We start from the raw sequence: 17559 nt of genomic DNA, 5'->3' as shown, positions 1-17559 counted from the left end.
AGCAAAAATATTTACAGTAACCCATGTTCTCAAATTTGAACTTATTTTTAAAAACTGAAAAAAAAAAGAATTTTTCGAAGAGAAATACCTTAAATGACTATGAAAACTGTAATTATTTCAAGAAAAGACCCCTAGAAACATGTTTTTAAGTACAGAATTTTAAAAAATTCTGGAAAAATAAAGAAATCACTATTTTTGTTACTTAATTTTTGAAATCTTCAGCAAAAATTGAATAAATTTTTTGAACGGTTTTTTTTTCGTAAACTGTCTGAAAATATTTTGTACAAAATTTTTTTTCGCAAAGTTTAGTCCGAAACATTTTTTGCCATATCGTAAAATTTTTCGAAAACCACCAAAAAACAGAATTTTTTCGCACAGCCCTGATCTGGATCCAGGATCAAGCTACAGTAACCCGAATCCTGATTTTTGATATAAACAACATTATTATCGTATCACAGTTCTTGCAAATGCGCCCCACCAAAATCCCCTCTGAAAAATTACAGTTTTTCTCTGCACCTCTCAATTTTTTTACAAACTATTTTCGGTAGAGCGCAGAGAAACACTTCAGAGAATTGTGCTAGTAAAAAACAAAAACAAAAAATAAAACGAGTTTATGTATCAGAAATCAAGTATTCAAAAACAATTATTTTTTCTTGCTGGGCGCATTCCCTGGCGCATTTTCTCTATCCAGATGTACCGCTTTGAAGCCATACTGATATCTGAAATTTATCATTTATAAAACATGAAGTAAAATCGATCAACTCACTTTTTACCAAGAGGAATCTTGAGTTCATCCAATGCACCAATCCATTCCGTATCCTTTCCATCTTTCGTACAATTATGCCAGTATTTGAACTCGATTTCCGCATCATCCTCGTTTCCTTTTTTGCTTGTTTCTTTCAGATCGTACTGTAGATCGATGAACACCAACTGATCGAAAGTTGTGTCGTGTTTTTCTTGTAACTCTCTATCCGTACTTCCTCCTTCATTTGATTCCCACATCCGTACGAAGTATTCCCAGTATCCTTTTATTGGGCAGTACAAGGCGACGGTCGCTTTGAAGTAGGACCTTGGAGCAACTGATACGGACACCGTCAGGAGAGCACAAAGAAGAAGAAGCAAGAGGAGTTTCGACATTTCGAAATTGTGATTCTCTTCTGAAAACGCCCGTCTTTTATGCTGGCTTTTTTGAACTCTACAATCATGCTACTCCGGTCACCAAGCCCCGGCCGGTCAGGACAACGGGTTCACTTCTATAGTTTTTATTTTTTTTAAAGATTTTTTTTGTATAAAAACGTGATTAAAATAGTACGCAAGCCAGGGGCTTCATAGAACATTTTACGCTGATTTCGAATCTATAATCAGATTTATATATATTTATTGACAAATAGAATAACAGTGAAAAAAACATTAAGAAAGGGGAGACTAGATACATCCCTCACGAGATGGACTAGTAACATATGAAGGAAAATGTGAGAGAATTGGGATAAGGGGTAAAATAACCGGGAGAAAATTAATGAAGTTAGCAAGTTAAGAGAAGAAAACCGGGATTTTAGATTTGCAATGGAAATCTGTAGAAAACCTTATTCTTCAAAAGTCTCCCTGACCACGATGAAAAATCAAGCATTGTTGAGTCTCCCGACTCAAAATGAGCCTCAGTGTAGTCCTCTCGGACAAAATTATTCATCAACTCGTTTTCAACTTATATCGCAAAAAAAACAACGAAGAAACAAAAAATTGAGAAATAGTCCGAGAGGACTACACGGAGAAAAAAAACTGCCCTTTAGAGCGATTTTTAGCATATGCTCCAATAATGAAAGTTTCTTAGAATTATCTATCAGAATCTGAATTTAAAACTATGACTTCAGTCTTCCTTTAAGGGTATTTAAACATAATACAAACACAGAACTGGTAAAATATGAAACAAATTTACTTCGCTCAAGTAAAAACTACAAAAAATAAAGTTATCAAGTAAAAGAAGGCATCTAATATCGTTGTGTTCCCGTAGTAGTGGTTGGTGCTCTAGTCGGTGCTCCAGTTGTACCAGACTTAGCAATTGATCCAGACATTGTTCCAGTCAAATTCTGCTTACTCTTTTTCTTTTTCTACAGTAGAAGAAAACGGCGATGGCTAGAACAAGAACGATGATGGCTCCAACTGCACCACAGATAATGATAATCATCTTTGAAAATTGGCTGGCAGTTGAAGAAGTTGAAGAAGTTACATATTCCGAACATATTGAGTGCGCTGAAAAAATAAGAAAATTATAACCTTATAAAATTGGACTGAAACTTATCACTTACCCGATGATCCTTACTTCTACATAATACAAAAACAGAACTGGTAAAATATGAAACAAGTTTATTTCTCTCAAGTAAAAACTACAAAAAATTAAGTTATCAAGTAAAATAAGGCATCTAATATCTTTGTGTTCCCGTAGTAGTTGCGGCTCCAGTAGTAGATTTAGACGGTGCTCCAGTTGTACCAGACGCAGCAGTTGATCCAGACATTGTTCCAGTCCCAGTCAGGTTCTGCTTACTCTTTTTCTTCTTTCTACAGTAGAAGAATACACCGATGGCTAGGACAAGAACGATGATGGCTCCAACTGCACCACTGATGATGATAATCATCTTTGAAGATTGGCTAGCAGTTGAAGAAGTTGCATATTCAGAACATATTGAGTGCGCTGAAAATTAGAAATATTTAACTTGGACTGAAATTTGGACTGAAATTTATTCCTCACCCGATGATCCTTCCTTCTGACAAAACTTCGGTAGGGTATCATCGTATGCTTTCATACATTGCTCAGATTCTTTTTTGAAAAAGTCACAACCTTTGGCGACGTATTCACGTGTGCTCTCTTTACATGCTGGAACATTTTTTTTTAAACAGTTACCGGAAAAAATACAATTAGTACCGTTCAGTGCACAGTCCTTTTCGAGATACTTCATAAACAGATATTCGTAAGTTTCACTATTAGTTTTATCTTCCTCATCCCCCATATTGTAGACTCGGAAACCATAGTGGAATCTGCAAATGTTTACATTTAGCATATGAAAAACCAGTTGATGAACAAAACTTACCCTTTATCGTCTTGAATAGGAAATCCAATGTCCTGCCCAGTTAAAATGGATTTTGTCTTACAGCTTGAAGTAATCACAATCCCCATGGGTACCGAATCTTTGAAATTGTTGGAAAATCCTTCAATTTCTATGACTTGGAACTTGCCCGAAGTCGTTCCTCCAGATGCTGCATAAATTTCGGTTTGACCTCGAACATGTACTGAAAGGGAAGCCGTCCATTCACCAAGTTCTCCGCTTGGGCAATAAATGGCTATGGAGAATTTGAGTGTAGTGTGCTTCAAACTTTGACAAATGGTGATGAGCAATCCAACAGCAACGAGGGCATCGAGAAAACGCATCCCAGACAATGATAAATTGTGGTTTTTTTCTGTAAAAGTTTCAGCTTATATGAACTTTTTTCTGGGCTACCCGTTCATGACATCAGGGCGTCGGTCATGTCAGGGTAGGAGGAGGGTTCAACCAACTTATTTTAAAAAGGTGCTCGACCTTTGGACAACGGCACCCTCCTCCTACCCTGACATGACCGACGCCCTGATGTCATGAACGGGTAGCCCAGAACAAAGTGCATATAAGCTGGAATTTTTGCAGTTGAAACCACAATCAACTACTGATGCGTCTTCTCATCGTCTTCGTTGTTGTCTTTGGACTGCTTATCGCCACTGGTCAAAGTTCGGACGGCACTTCATACAAATTCTCTTTAGCCATTCATTGTCCGAGCGGAGAACTTGGACAATGGTTTGCTGAAGCCAAGGAAGTTAACAAGAATGATCAGTTTATTTTGTCGACAGTTGGAGGAACGACTTCGGACAAGTTCGTATTCGTAGAAATTGGAGGACTTCTCAATATACTCAACAACTTAGAAAGTTTGTTGCTTTATGCTCGTTCAGATTGCAAGATAGCAAATATAGATGTTGGAATCCCTATTCCAAAAGATAAAGGGTAATGTTTCATTATCGACTTGTTGTAATACTAAATGTGAACATTTTCAGACACCACTATGCTTTCCGAGCCTACAATATGGAGGATGATAATGATAAAACTGATAGTGAAGCTTACGAGTATCTCTTTATGAAGTATCTGGAAAAGGATTGTGCAATGAACGGTACTAATTTTACTAATTTCATTTTTCCAGTTAATAGTTTCAAATAAATTGAAATATTCCAGAATGTAAAGAGAGCGCACGTGAATACGTCGCCAAGGGTTGTGATGTTTTCAAAAATGAAGCTTCGCAATGTATGAAAGGGTATGACAATGCACTGCCAAAATATTGTCAAAAGGATGGATCATCGGGTGAGTGATAAATTGTATTCCTAATTTAAAAAGTTCGAAGTTTCTAATTTTCAGTGCACTCAATATGTTCTGATTACGGCTCCACAAAGATGATTCTCATTATCGGTGGTGCAGTTGGAGCCATCATCGTTCTTGTCTTAGCCATCGGCGTTTTCTTCTACTGTAGAAAAAAGAAGAAGAGTAAACAGAACATGACTGGTACTGGAACAATGTCTGGATCCGGCACTCTCTCGGGAACAACTAAACAGTCAACTGCCACTAACAATTTCAATACTGGAACTCCGACTGGAACACCGACTGGAGCATCACCTGGAGCACCAATCCCTACTGGAGTCGAGACTACTACAGGAGCGCAAAGATATTAGATGTCTCCTTTTACTTGTTTGTTTATGTTTCTGTAGTTTTTAATTAAGAGAAATAAATTTAATTAGAATTTTACCTGTTTTTTTCTTTTGTCATGTACCATGAGATGATGGGGCGTCGGGGTATTCCCAAAAAATTGAACCACTGAATAAATGAGTTCCTAAAATTCACAATTTTCAAACGAATACGTAAAAACCAATCAAAATATCTTCGAAAAAAACAAATTTTTCTTAAAAAAAGGTCCCCACCGATTTCTCATATTTTTATTAATCCATAACTCTTCCGTTTCTCTCATCATTTTTCGTTTTTCTCCCCGATTTTTATGTTCGAGTGAGTGAATAGGAAGAGTGAGAGAGAGTGAAAGCATATCATCCCCAGTTTTTATCGGTCCCCCATGGGACCCCCCTCCCCTCCTTCTCGTTTTCACTTTATCTTCTCATCTTTTCGTTGCCTTTTTGAAGAAGAGACGAGAGAAAGTGTTCCATTAGATGGCGTCCTCTGGTTTTTGGTCACAAATTTGGGACTTTTTTTGTCAATGGTGAAGTAATGCCTAATTTTTTATTGACTTGTGTAGATTTACGCGCTTAGATTGGTTTTCAAGGCAAAAACCTAGAAACAATACCAAAAACTAGAAATTTTTGACTTGGTGTGGATTTACGGAGAGTTATGTAGCGATTTACGGAGCAACGTATGAGGTTTTGATTAGAAGCTGAACATTATATCAATTTAATAAGGTTAGTGCCAATTTTGGTCACTTTTTTCTTAATTTTTTTGATATACTCACTTTTCATAAACCTTTAATTTGAACTTTTAGTTTTCAAAAAGCTTTTTTCTTTTAAATTTACGGGACACCAGATGTCAGGGAATGCTTTCAACCAGTTTCTGATCATAAATCAAGTTTTAAAGAGAAAATTCCGTAGAGTCGAGATATTTTCTATTTTTCTCTTAAAATCACTTATTTATTTTAAAAAGTTAGGTATTTCGGCTAAAACTGATAAAATTCGAGCTTTGGTTTACGAAAACTCACCGGTTGGTGTTCTAGGCGCAACTAGTTTCAATTAATAGAAGAATATGCAAGATACCTGACATGAGAAATTCGATTTTTTGGTGAAAAATTGAATTTTCGGCATTTTTAATGTTTTGCATGATTTCTAGAGTTTGAACTGTCATAAATAATAAAACAATGGCGCAAAGCTCAAAACTACAGCATCTGTTTTCTTTCAACTGAAAAATAATTTCGAAAAAAAACTAGATGGGCCTTTCAACCCGACCCGGTCAGTGTTTGTGAACCCATAATACTCTGTTTATCAAGATAATTAAAAACAATTTTTCCTGGATCATATTTATGTACAAAATATTATACTATTGTCAAACTTGTGTATTTTGTATTTTGAGAGGAAGCTACATAGGTACAGTACCGCTCAATTGGATACGAACTTTGACCGTTTTCAGTTGAAATTCTCCAACTTTGGTAGTGTGTCATGGTAATACTTATTGTCCCATCAAGTAGATTTTTAATGGATCGTACAGATCAAAAAGGGAGCTCCATTTTAGTAGTTGACGATTTTTCGGTACGAGCACTCCCTAGTAAGTTACATATCGACAAAGTAATTTCTCTCTCAAATCCACAAATTTTAGTGCAAAATAGTGCAAATCGTCTTAAAATGACTATAAGGAGTGTCCGTACAAAAAAGTTGTCAACTACAAAAATAGAGCGAGCTCTATTCTTGGTCTGTATGACCCATAAATAGTTATTTTGTGGGACAATTAGTTTTACCATGACACACTCTCAAAGTTGAACAATTTCAACTGAAAACGGCCCAAGTTCATATCCTATTGATATTGTCCTAAAACCATTCAATTAAATAATTTACATAATTAACACCACCGTAAATCGACACAGGGTCTTTGTAAATTCACATCAAGCAAACTATTGACCACCGAGTTCCCGTCCGTAACCAATTTCAGTAATCCACAAAATCCTTCCGCTAAATTAAAAAATCGCTCCTTCTCTAGACACCAAGTTTGATTCATCGCTTTTGTTTCGAATTTCGTCGTAAATATACACCGTAAATCCACACAACTTCTCTAGTAAATCGATATATTGTTTTCTTCTGTAAATCCACACCACGTATCTATTTTTTTCTGTCAGGTCAATTTATAAGCCTTAGCCCCAGTATTCCACCTTACCAACCTCAAAATTTCTTATTAATTCTCCCTCACCTACCTCCTAGAGCTGTCCCTTATCCATTTTCGAAAAATAAAGTCGACACCCTCTAAAGGGGGCGTGGCCCCCCTTCTATTTCTCAAAAAGGATATGCATTTTTGATTTTAGATTGCAAAATGGAGCACAAAGAGCACAAAGGGAGCAAGACACAAAGGTACACGATTTTTTGGTGCAGAATTTTTTCGACAAAGTATGCTGAAAATTGTTCTGAAAATCGGTTTGAAAATAATTCAAATTTTTTTTCAATTTTTTTCCTTAAACCCCCATTTCCCACCAAAAAAACCCCTAGAAACCCTATTTTCCGACTTCCCAGACTCAAAATTTCCTGAAAAATTCATTTTTCTTACTTTCCTTGTCCCTATCCTTCATTATCCGCCTCTTTTTTTGCATTTTTTGCTCATTTTTGCAAGACAAGACGTGTGGTCAATTGCTCCTTCATTCCCTCATTATTCATCAATCATATTTTATGATTTTTTTGGTATCTTTATTAGAAGTTTCTGGAAAAAATGACATGATGATGGTTTTGATGACTTTTATGGGGTTTTGATGACAAGATATTTTTTTTTGAAGTTTCGGAAATTTTTTTTTACATTTTTTTATCGAAACCCCGTTTTTGAGCTTTATTTACTTGTATTAATACTTTTACAGTTTCAAACTGCAGAAATCCGTCTTAGCTCATCTAGACCTTTCGAATCAGTATAATCAAGTGCAACTTTCAAAAAAAAAAATTTCGAGCATTTTGTGCTCCTTTGACCTACAGTACCTCGCCGATTTTGCTCAAATTTTAGAAAACTTACATTTTTGAACTGAGCGCGTCAAGAGCTTTCAGAAAAGTATAATAATGCTTATATTCTGAAATATTTTGAATTTCAGCCTGAATCTGGTCCCTCTGCACTCTAACCTTCTCACTAAAACTACCGTAACTCTGTCAGATTCGCTCCAAATTCAGTAAAACTTGTATTTTTAGAATCAACAAAAAAAGACCTTTCAAATGAGTATAATCATGCCTATATTCTGAAAATCTCTGAAAATGGTCAAAAAATGGTCAAAAAATAAAAAGTGTCCAAAATATGTCACGATTATACTCATTTGAAAGGTCTTGACTTACTGAGTTTAAGAATTTAATTAAAATACGTCTCTAGTCAAAATTAAAGAAGTTACAGCAATTTAAAGTCAAATTTAAATTCTTAAATTATCGAAAAGTTTCGAAAATCTTTAACTTTGCAAGTTTTCAACCAAAATTAATGGTTTTTACTTTAAAATAATTGACATAACCTAAACTAACTGAAAAAATAGTACCAACCTCCTAATCCTAAGGTAAAGGGTCCTAAAACAATTTTAAAGGCGCATAGAGTAGGTCAAAAATCAATTTGCCTCAAAGTATGCCATGATTATACTCATTTGAACCGTCTTGACTCCCCGAGTTCAATTTTTAGTATTTCAAATCATAATTCTCACATTTTTCTCTATTTTCCCGCTGAAAACCTTGAAAGTAGGTTCAAAGAACACAATATTTCACTCTGACCATAAATATCCGGAGTCTCTTCTACTCTTTTCCTTTTAATTTAACTGAAAATAAGAAATGTGCAAAACCAAATTAAAAAAAAGTTTTGCAGACATATATACATACTCATATCCATATGTCTATTTCTATATAAGGAACCAAAAAAAAAATTCCCCCATTTTTTTCTCTTTTTCTGATTACTTCCTACGATTAGAATAAAATAGCAAGAAGGGAGAAACAAACACCTATTCTCTAGTTTTTTGTTTGAGAAAACAAAAAAAAAACTCTCTGGCGCGCCGACGGCGCGTTTTCTTTTTTTAAAGCCCGTTTCACAGCTATTGAATGCAACGACTGGCGCACCTTTGACGCGTTTTGAAAAATTCTTAACTCAAATAAAAATGGTCTGACAATCATCTAAAACCATTAAAAATAAATCTAGCTGAATTTTCACTGGCGCACTTTTGACGCGTTTTTGGATTATTTCTGTCAAATATTGTCTGGCGTGCCTTTGGCGCGTTTTTATAGATCTTTTGATTTTAAATTAAGTTAGATTTTGGTTGAATCCTTTTAAAATCGAAAAAATCCAAAAAAAATCCAAACTGGCGCACCTTAGACGCGTTTTAAATTACTTCAAACAACTAGTCTGGCGTGCCTTTGACGCGTTTTTTGAAAAATTTTTTAAGTTTCGAAAATTTCTGAAAAATTATCATTTTTACAGCTTTTATTGGAGAATAAATTGTTTCACTCCCAATTTTTAAAAGTTTATGTGTTTGGCGCACCTTTGACGCGTTTTAAAGATTAAAAAATAGATTGACTGGCGCTCCTTTGACGCGTTTTTGGAAATTTTAAAAATTTGTATCGTTGACGTTTTCGGTCAATTTCGGTCAATTTCGCTATTTTTTTTGTGATCTACATCTAAAAATGCGCCACTTTTCAAAAAATAATCCAAACTTTCAGTGTCTGGGGCATCTTTGACGCGTTTTTCAAATTTCCAAATCGCTTGCTGGCGCGCCTTTGACGCGTTAAATTTCCAAGTTTCTGAAAATCGAAGGTGTTTGATGTTAAACTAATTTAATTTTCTGAAAAATAAATTGAAAAAAAAGTGTCTGGCGCGCCTCGGACGCGTTTTCAATTAATAGGGGAATAAGTAATAGCTGATATGAAAAATTCGATTTTCGTTAAAAAAAATGAAAAAAATTGAATTTTCGGCATTTTTAATGTTTTGCATGATTTCTACGGTTTGAAATTTTGATTTGAACAAAAAATAAAAAGTAACTCAAAATTAAAAAAAAATTTCAAATTTTTTTTTTCAATTTAAAAAAAAAATCCCAAATTATCAAGTTTCCCTTTTTTCATCTGATTTTCGATTTCTGATCTACCATAGACCTCCGATCATTTTTCATTTTTATTCTAAGCCTATTGTCTTCCCTTAGGGTGTGGGTGTCCAAATTTCGTTATTCTGACTCGTTCATCCATATGATATAAATCATATGTCTACATATATATACGTGAGAAAACATATATAATTTCGAATTCAACGTGTGTCCAGAGCAGATAGTGGTCAAATTAATGCTCACAAGACACGGGCCGGCCATCTGGCCGGATGGCTGAGCAATTTTCAATTTCCTCTTTTCAATTTTCTCACAAATTCCTTTATTTCTTTTATTTCGAAATAAAGCGACAAGCAAAAATGACAACATTCAAAAAAATTGGTTTTTGAGTTTTCTAGAACTTTCTATATGTATCCTGTTTATGGCACACTGGAGACTTATTTTTTGAACTTTTTATTGGAAAAAAAAACGCGTCAAAGGTGCGCCAGAGATAACTTTTTTGGATTTGAATGCGCATTCAAGGTATTTGGTGGAGCTCAAAAGGTGTTTGAAGTTGATTAAGAGTAATTTTTTTTCGATTTTTCTGTGTAAAAAACGCGTCAACGGCGCGCTTGACTATGATGCTATGGGTTTATGAGCTTAAATCCCGTCAAATAAACCTCAGCTACGTATTTTTAGACTTTCTTCCCCCTTATTATAATAGCGCACTCTGAATCACTAGTTTTTGAAAAAAAAAATGTTGAAAAAAATACGTCAACGGTGCCCCAGACCCAAAAAATGTGTGAAAAAGTTCCTAATTGTTGAAATATGGCAGCAGACACACGTCCCAAGTGCAGATGTTCCAGAAATCTTGTTAAGAACAAAGTTTAAAGAATTGTTAAGTTATGAAATCAAAATTTTTCCAAATCGGGGACGCGTAGAAACTTTCTAACACTGTTTTAAGGTCAGAATGTGAAAAATAAAGATTTCGGAGTCTGGGGCACCGTTGACGCATTTATTCAACACTTCTTTTAAAAAACTGGTGTACCCAAAAGCTTATGGTCAAATCTTGTTCCATTGATTTTTGTTGCTTTCAAGAATGTGAGGGAAAAAAGCTGCAAGGAAAATGTGGAACCTATTATTTATTTTGAGAAAATTATATAGTACATTTCATTTTTGGAAGAAAAACATCCTTGATAGAACACAATTCAATGTTCTGTCCTTTTCTGTTTTCGATTTGAAAGTCTAATTCAATCTCAAGTTTAGCAAAAAAATGAAACATCAGTTTAGTTTTTACGATTTTTATTTTGATTTCAGTCTCAAATCAAGTTCCCCAATTTCAATTTTATACTTAGAATAGAAGGAAGCTATAATAAAGTGGAGATACTTCATTGAACTACGTAATGTATTCCTGATAAATTTGTCAACGTATGTAACTTGCTTAGAACGCAATGTTATACGCTGAAAAGTATACCAAAATGTAGATCTCGGCGAGTTCTATGTCTGTAACCTATTACGGGCTTGGAAAAAAAATGCCTAAAACCACGAAAACAAGAAAGAAATTTATGTTAGACATCTAGAAATGACGGTTTTGTTAAAAATGTACAAACTGCAACACAGTGAGAAAAGCGAAAATGAGTAATTACATTTTTCAAAAACGCAAACATGAAAACTCTGATTGTGAGTTCATTTTTTCTTACAGTCCTTCTTAACTAACCAGGAAAAATCACCAAGTGATTGCGGAGTTAAGGGACGTGACCAGTACCATTGGAAAGTTGAGAAAACGCTGATTCCAAATGTATAGATTCAGTTTAGCCCTTGATTCCTGGTATTCGAGAAACACAAGGTCAACGTTTGGACCATTAATAAGTCACCTTACCTTACAAACTTTGATCTTATTTTTCTCAAATACAAGACGTCACTGGCTAAAAATGAATATATATTCGGAATCAGCGTGTTCCCAGCTTTCCAATGATATATGTCACGCCATATGACTACAAACTGACTACCTAGAGGCTACTGTAGTTCAAAGGCGCATAGGTTTTCTTCAAAATCGGTCAAAATTCAAAGTCTATGAAACATAGTCATGATTATACTCATTTGAAAGGTCTTAACCTCCCTAATCCAATTTTTATATTTTCCGCTGGCCTAGGATTAATCCTAGGCCACGCCAGTCCCTTTCTCCCTCACCAAACATTACCAATTCTGTCATCACCGCTTCATTTCATCCCCGCCTCTGCCACCAGTGTTCATTCAATTTGTCCCTCTTTTCTCTATTTTTATAGCCATTTGTTATGTCATCTGTCATCTCTTTCTCTGACTTAAACGAATGTTTTCTTTTTCGCCCGTCTTGTGAAGCAGAAGACGTCAATTTTTTAGTCGGTCTTCTGGAAAAAAGAAGAAAAAAGACAATAGGGGGGAGGAGACTACTTCAAACAATATATATTGCTAGACTTTTTGAAAAAGTGGTGAAGCATTGAAGAAAGAGTGAACTTTTTATTTTTGGGAGAGAAAATAGAGTTAAAAAATTATTTATTACCTAGTCCTTTAGAGATTCGGCTTGGAGATTTTGGGAAAAAATGTTTTAAAAAATTGTGTTATTTGGATTTTCAAAGATTTTCTACTAAGATAACTGATAGAAACTCGAATTTTTCCTTTAGAGCATTTTTTAAAGATTAAAAATTGAAAAATTTTGAAAAACTTTGTTTTTCTGAAAATCCTAGACCATTTATTTGCTCTGTTCCTGCTCTTCTGCGTGACAATAAAAAATTATATATTTTCCCCGAGTAATTAAGATAATTAACTTTATTTTAAGCCAAAAACCAGCTAAAACAAATGGAAACTGACAAACTTACAGATTTTCGAAACTTTTCAAAAATTTTAAATTTAAAAATTTAAGTGTAACTCTGTCGAATCTGAATTATTTTCGATTTTTAATATATTTTCAAATTCAGCACGTCAAATGCTTTTGAATAAGTATAATCATGCCTAGGCACTGTAAATTTCGAAAATTTGACTGAAATCGTAAAAAATTCTGAAATTTCGAAATTCTGAAAATTTCAGAATATAGGCATGAGTATACTTTTCTGAAAGCTGGCACTTTGCTGATTCTAAAAATAGTTGTTATAGCTTGCTGAGATGTGAATTTATCGAGTTTCAGCAATTTCAGCAAAAAACTTATTTTTGAAAATTTTCGAAAATTGTAACTTTTTTGAGTTTTTGACCGATTTTTGTGATTTTTAGCGGAAAATATTTGGAATTTGAAAAACTAGTTGTAAAAAACACAAAACCTTCCAAAAATTTAATTCTGTTCACTTACAATTCATTTTTCCAATAATTCGGACTACAAACTACAAAAATCTGGAACTTTTTCCAAAACATAGCATGATTATACTCATTTGAAAGCTCTCAATGTGCTGATTCCGAAAATATTGATTTCATATAGTAATTCTAAATATTGACTGAGTTACAACCACATTTGGGACTGACAAAGTAACAGATTTTGGTATATTATTTACTTTTTTTTTCAAGTCTCACAAAATTGGGTATTTTTAAGCTCCGCAACTACCGTAACCCATGCAGACTTGTCATTTCACACTATACTCAAAACCCACTCTATTGGAAATCTCTTGGAATAAAATGAAAATTGGTCTCCGAAATTTTCTCCAAAAACCTGTCACCCTGAATCAGTCTGCTCACGTCAAGCGGATTTTTTCTCAAAATTTTCTTTTTAAGGCTCCAGACTGAATTCCACTAAAAAACCGCTTGAAATTCTGAAATTTTTGAAATGTTTTGGTGTAAACCTGGAGAAAAAATGGCGTAAATTAGTTCTAATTATGATTATTTTCTTTCCCACGGACTTGTTGTCTACTAGAGGCGTACCTGGAATACGTATTCTGTTTTTTTTGTTAGGTTTTGTTGTGGGGGTGTGGCGGAGCGTGGGGAGTACAAATAGTGAAGATTGAAAAAAAAAACATGAAAATCGGTCAACTTTTTGAAAATAAACTTTTGGCCGACATTGTAAGTACAAACTTAAGCACAGGCTGAGATTTTCAAACCATGCACGGTCTCCCATACTGCGAAAAAGAACTGCAAGGAACGTGAAGGCGATTTTTTCACGTTTTAATTCAATTCTTTTATTTTTTGCACTGAAAATTCAGTTTTTTCAGGTTTTTAGACGGCGCAATGGATGAAAAAAGGTCCCGTCCTACAGAATTGTAGAAAATAAAATTCTCTATCTTATGAGCCAGAAAACGTGAAATTTGGTCTGAAATTCACTTTTTCTATACAGAAAAACTGATTTTCAGAAAATTGAGTATAACTTTTTTGGTAGAAAACATTTTCTAATAAAACTTGCACATAATGTTCTTAAGGATGCTCCAAAACTGTTACAATTATTTTGAAAAAAAAATTGGATGAAATGGCAGAAAATCTCAATATTCTGAAAATCAGTTTTTCTGTATAGAAAAAGTGAATTTCAGACCAAATTTCACGTTTTCTGGCTCATAAGATAGAGAATTTTATTTTCTACAATTCTGTAGGACGGGACCTTTTTTCATCCATTGCCGTCTAAAAACCTGAAAAAACTGAATTTTCAGTGCAAAAAATAAAAGAATTGAATTAAAACGTGAAAAAATCGCCTTCACGTTCCTTGCAGTTCTTTTTCGCAGTACGGGAGACCGTGCCGTGACATACTTGCAAACCGGGCCAAAACGTGCCGACACGGGCCGCCGCGTAACTCGCTTCAAACTGAGTTTTATGATCTGAAAAATATACCAAAATGTAGATATCGACGAGTTCTATGTCCGTGACTAACTAAGGGCCGGATGGCTATTTGTCATTGTGCCTCGAGCCGGGCTAGAATGGCTTTTTTGGGACATTTTCCCGGCCCGCGGCACATTAACAAATAACCATCCGGCCAGTAGTAGGTCACGGACATAGAACTCGTTGAGATCTACATTTTGGTATATTTTTCAGCTCATAATATTGAGTTCGTAGCGAGTTACGCGCCGGCCCGTGTCGGCCCGGTTTGCAAGTATGAACTATAACAATTTCATCAATTTTCCTAGATTGTATGTTGTTCTCAGCTAGTTTTCATAATTCTTGAGCGTTTTTAAAAAAAATCTATCAACCTTTCGGCCAGTGTCAGCCAGTGACTGCTTTTTCTCATTTTTACACATTTTCAGAGTAATTTTCAATAGTTTTGAGAAGTTTCGAACAATTTCCTATCGCTTCAAGCAGGTTTAGTTGTGTTTCCCTTTCCAGCCTATCTCGCTTCAAAATGATTATTATAAGTGCAAAAATTGTCGAAAATGTAGTTTTATCTTTCTGATACGCTTTGAATGGGCTTAAGGTTTACTAAAGATGCCGCTGGCACAGCTAAAGTGCGAAAATGGGTAAGGGTACAATAATGAATTCTGAAAATTATATCAAATACATAGAACTCGCTGAGATCATAGCATCACGTATACCGCGAGTTGGGATCATTTTCAACCGATTTCCCAACTATTTTAATTGATTTTAATGCATTTTGGTTATTCTGAGCCATTTGTAGTCATTATTAGTCCCTCACATCTCATTTTCTGTCTTCTTCAACGCTTTTACCGGGTTTTCTTCAATTTTCTGTTATTTTTTCCGTGTTTTTGAGCGATTTCACTCATTTTGAGCTGCTGAAGCCTGTTTTTTTTCCAATTCTCCAATTTTCCTTTCTAATCATCAGGTCACAAACCTGGAACATACACATATATCCTAGTGCTCTCCCACTTCCGGGTCCCATTTATACGTCTAATAACTATGTGCGTGTCCATGTCCTTTTTTGTCAGATTTCTTTATTTTCTTTCCCAGAATCACAATATATGATATATAGAAAATTAGTGCACATAAGGAAGTGGACGCGGTGGTGGAACCAGGAGAAAAGAGGCGGGGCTTAGAGAAATGGTATATAAGTCGGGGGTGTGGACGGGTGCCTAGTTTCCAACATTCCGTAAATCCACACCAACAAGCGTCGTGGTAGATTTACGGTACCTACAGTAAATCTACTCCAACTTCTTTTCATAAATCCACACCAAGAGTCATTCTTTTCAACTACTACTCTACCGTACCCACTTGTAGATCCCCGTTCCGTAAATTCACCCGTATCCTATGTAAATCCACATAGTCAGCTACAGTACCCTCCGTAAATCTAGCCCTCCAAATGACCCTTCTCGATTTACGACCTCTTCTACTCTTTTCTCCGTTCAAAAAAGAGAAAAAAAGGTTCAAATTTCAAAACAAAAAAGAAAGAAAGGGGGAGAATGCTGATTTCTGTTCGTCTGGAAAATTGAGAAGGCGTGACGAATACATAGAGGGTCCTCTTGAAGACGTGGTGAGTAGAAAATAGGAGATTAGAAGTGAGAAGCGTAGGAGAAAATGGGCAAAAAGAAAAAACGAAGAATTCTTTCTTTCTGGAACACTTTTTGGGTGTGTGTGTGTGGGTGGACCGTAAATCTACACCTAGAGTCCTGATTCTCGTAAATCCACACTTAAACTTGGTAAGTCTACTCTAGGGTTCTCGTAAACTCACACTCTTGCATAATATCAAATCTTTTGTATAGTTTGAAGATTAAGTATGTGCTTATGTTCATACTTAGTTTGAAAATGTATCAAATTAGATTCAAAATTTTCCCGTATACATACATCACGCTTGTAAATTGACCCGTCAAAAAATTCACAAGGACATTAACGACTAGCCATCCGTTCGTAGCAGGCTAGGAATATCGAACTTGCTGAGATCTAAATTTTGGTATATTTTTCTACTTAAAAATGCTCATTTTGAAGCAAGTTTTGTGCCGACCCGGATTACAAGTATGCAGTTTTGTCAGTGTACTTACAGCGGCGGTCGAAATTTTTTGTATAATTTAGCGGTTTTCAGTTGAAAATTACCAACTTTGAAAGTATGTGTCGATAGGTATCCCGGATTGACCTACTTTCACTACTTATCCCTGTAAATCCACACAAAGGCTTTTTTATACATACATCTCGTAGTAAATCCACACCAAATGTAAATTGTAAATCTACATTTTAGTTCTCTAACTCCGTAAATCTACCAAAATGTTTCTTAGAATTTTCTGAAGTATCCTATGATTTCAGCCGATTTTAGCCAATCACGTAAAAAAGAATAACCATGGGTCACCGGACACGTTAGACGGCTCATAACTTGTCTCACAGCAGGATTTAGCAGAATTTTATATCCAATTCGGAATCTACGGACCATTGTTAGCCAATCTAAATCGATCTAAACCGATTTCAGCCGATCTTAACCTTTTTCAACCAACACATCTTGAGGGTAATGACTTGCCAGTGGTACAAACTTTGCTTTGACCTCATTTTTCTCTAATACCAGACTTTGAGGTCAAAAACTGAATATATTTGGAACCAGCGTTTTTTCAGCTTTCCAATGATATAAGTCACGTCCCATAACTCCAAACTGACTCCATGACCTTAGTTTGCCAATCTGAACCCAATCACACTTAGGACATGTTAGACGGCGCTCATATCTCGGCTAAGAGCAGGATTCATCAAAATTTTATTTCCGATATGGAATCTACGGACTCGAAAGTATCAGGAGCCAAATTTTTGAGTCGTTTGTGCCGATTTCCGCCGATTTCAGCAGATTTTAACCGATCTTAGCCGATCTTAACCAATTTTAACCGATCTCAACCTACCAAACTCCGTAAATCTCCCTTGTAAATCCATTAAACTAAAATCCCAAAACCTAGATAGATTTCCGGCTCATAACTCGGG

General features: G+C 35.2%; 3 protein-coding genes across 3 annotated transcripts; 1 reads left to right on the top strand and 2 right to left on the bottom strand.

The window, feature by feature from the left end:
* Nucleotides 1-643: 643 nt before the first annotated feature.
* GCK72_011520 (uncharacterized protein) lies at nt 644-1137 on the bottom strand (the record flags this gene model as incomplete). The annotated part of the gene is made up of 2 exons (XM_053728512.1): nt 644-719; nt 767-1137. The coding sequence occupies 2 exons, from the start codon at nt 1135-1137 to the stop codon at nt 644-646; spliced, it is 447 nt and encodes a 148-aa protein (XP_053588089.1).
* Nucleotides 1138-2417: 1280 nt separating this feature from the next.
* On the bottom strand, nt 2418-3421 carry GCK72_011519 (uncharacterized protein; the record flags this gene model as incomplete). The annotated part of the gene is made up of 4 exons (XM_053728511.1): nt 2418-2686; nt 2744-2869; nt 2918-3030; nt 3084-3421. 4 exons carry the CDS (start codon nt 3419-3421, stop codon nt 2418-2420), a joined length of 846 nt encoding a protein of 281 aa, XP_053588088.1.
* Nucleotides 3422-3693: 272 nt separating this feature from the next.
* Nucleotides 3694-4738, top strand: GCK72_011518 (uncharacterized protein; the record flags this gene model as incomplete). The annotated part of the gene is made up of 4 exons (XM_053728510.1): nt 3694-4022; nt 4073-4185; nt 4248-4373; nt 4428-4738. 4 exons carry the CDS (start codon nt 3694-3696, stop codon nt 4736-4738), a joined length of 879 nt encoding a protein of 292 aa, XP_053588087.1.
* Nucleotides 4739-17559: the final 12821 nt, after the last annotated feature.

This window comes from Caenorhabditis remanei, chromosome III (genome assembly GCF_010183535.1).
Source record: "Caenorhabditis remanei strain PX506 chromosome III, whole genome shotgun sequence".
Lineage (NCBI taxonomy): Eukaryota > Metazoa > Nematoda > Chromadorea > Rhabditida > Rhabditidae > Caenorhabditis > Caenorhabditis remanei.
Note: the sequence above shows the minus strand (reverse complement) of the source record. Positions and strands in the feature narration are given on the sequence as shown.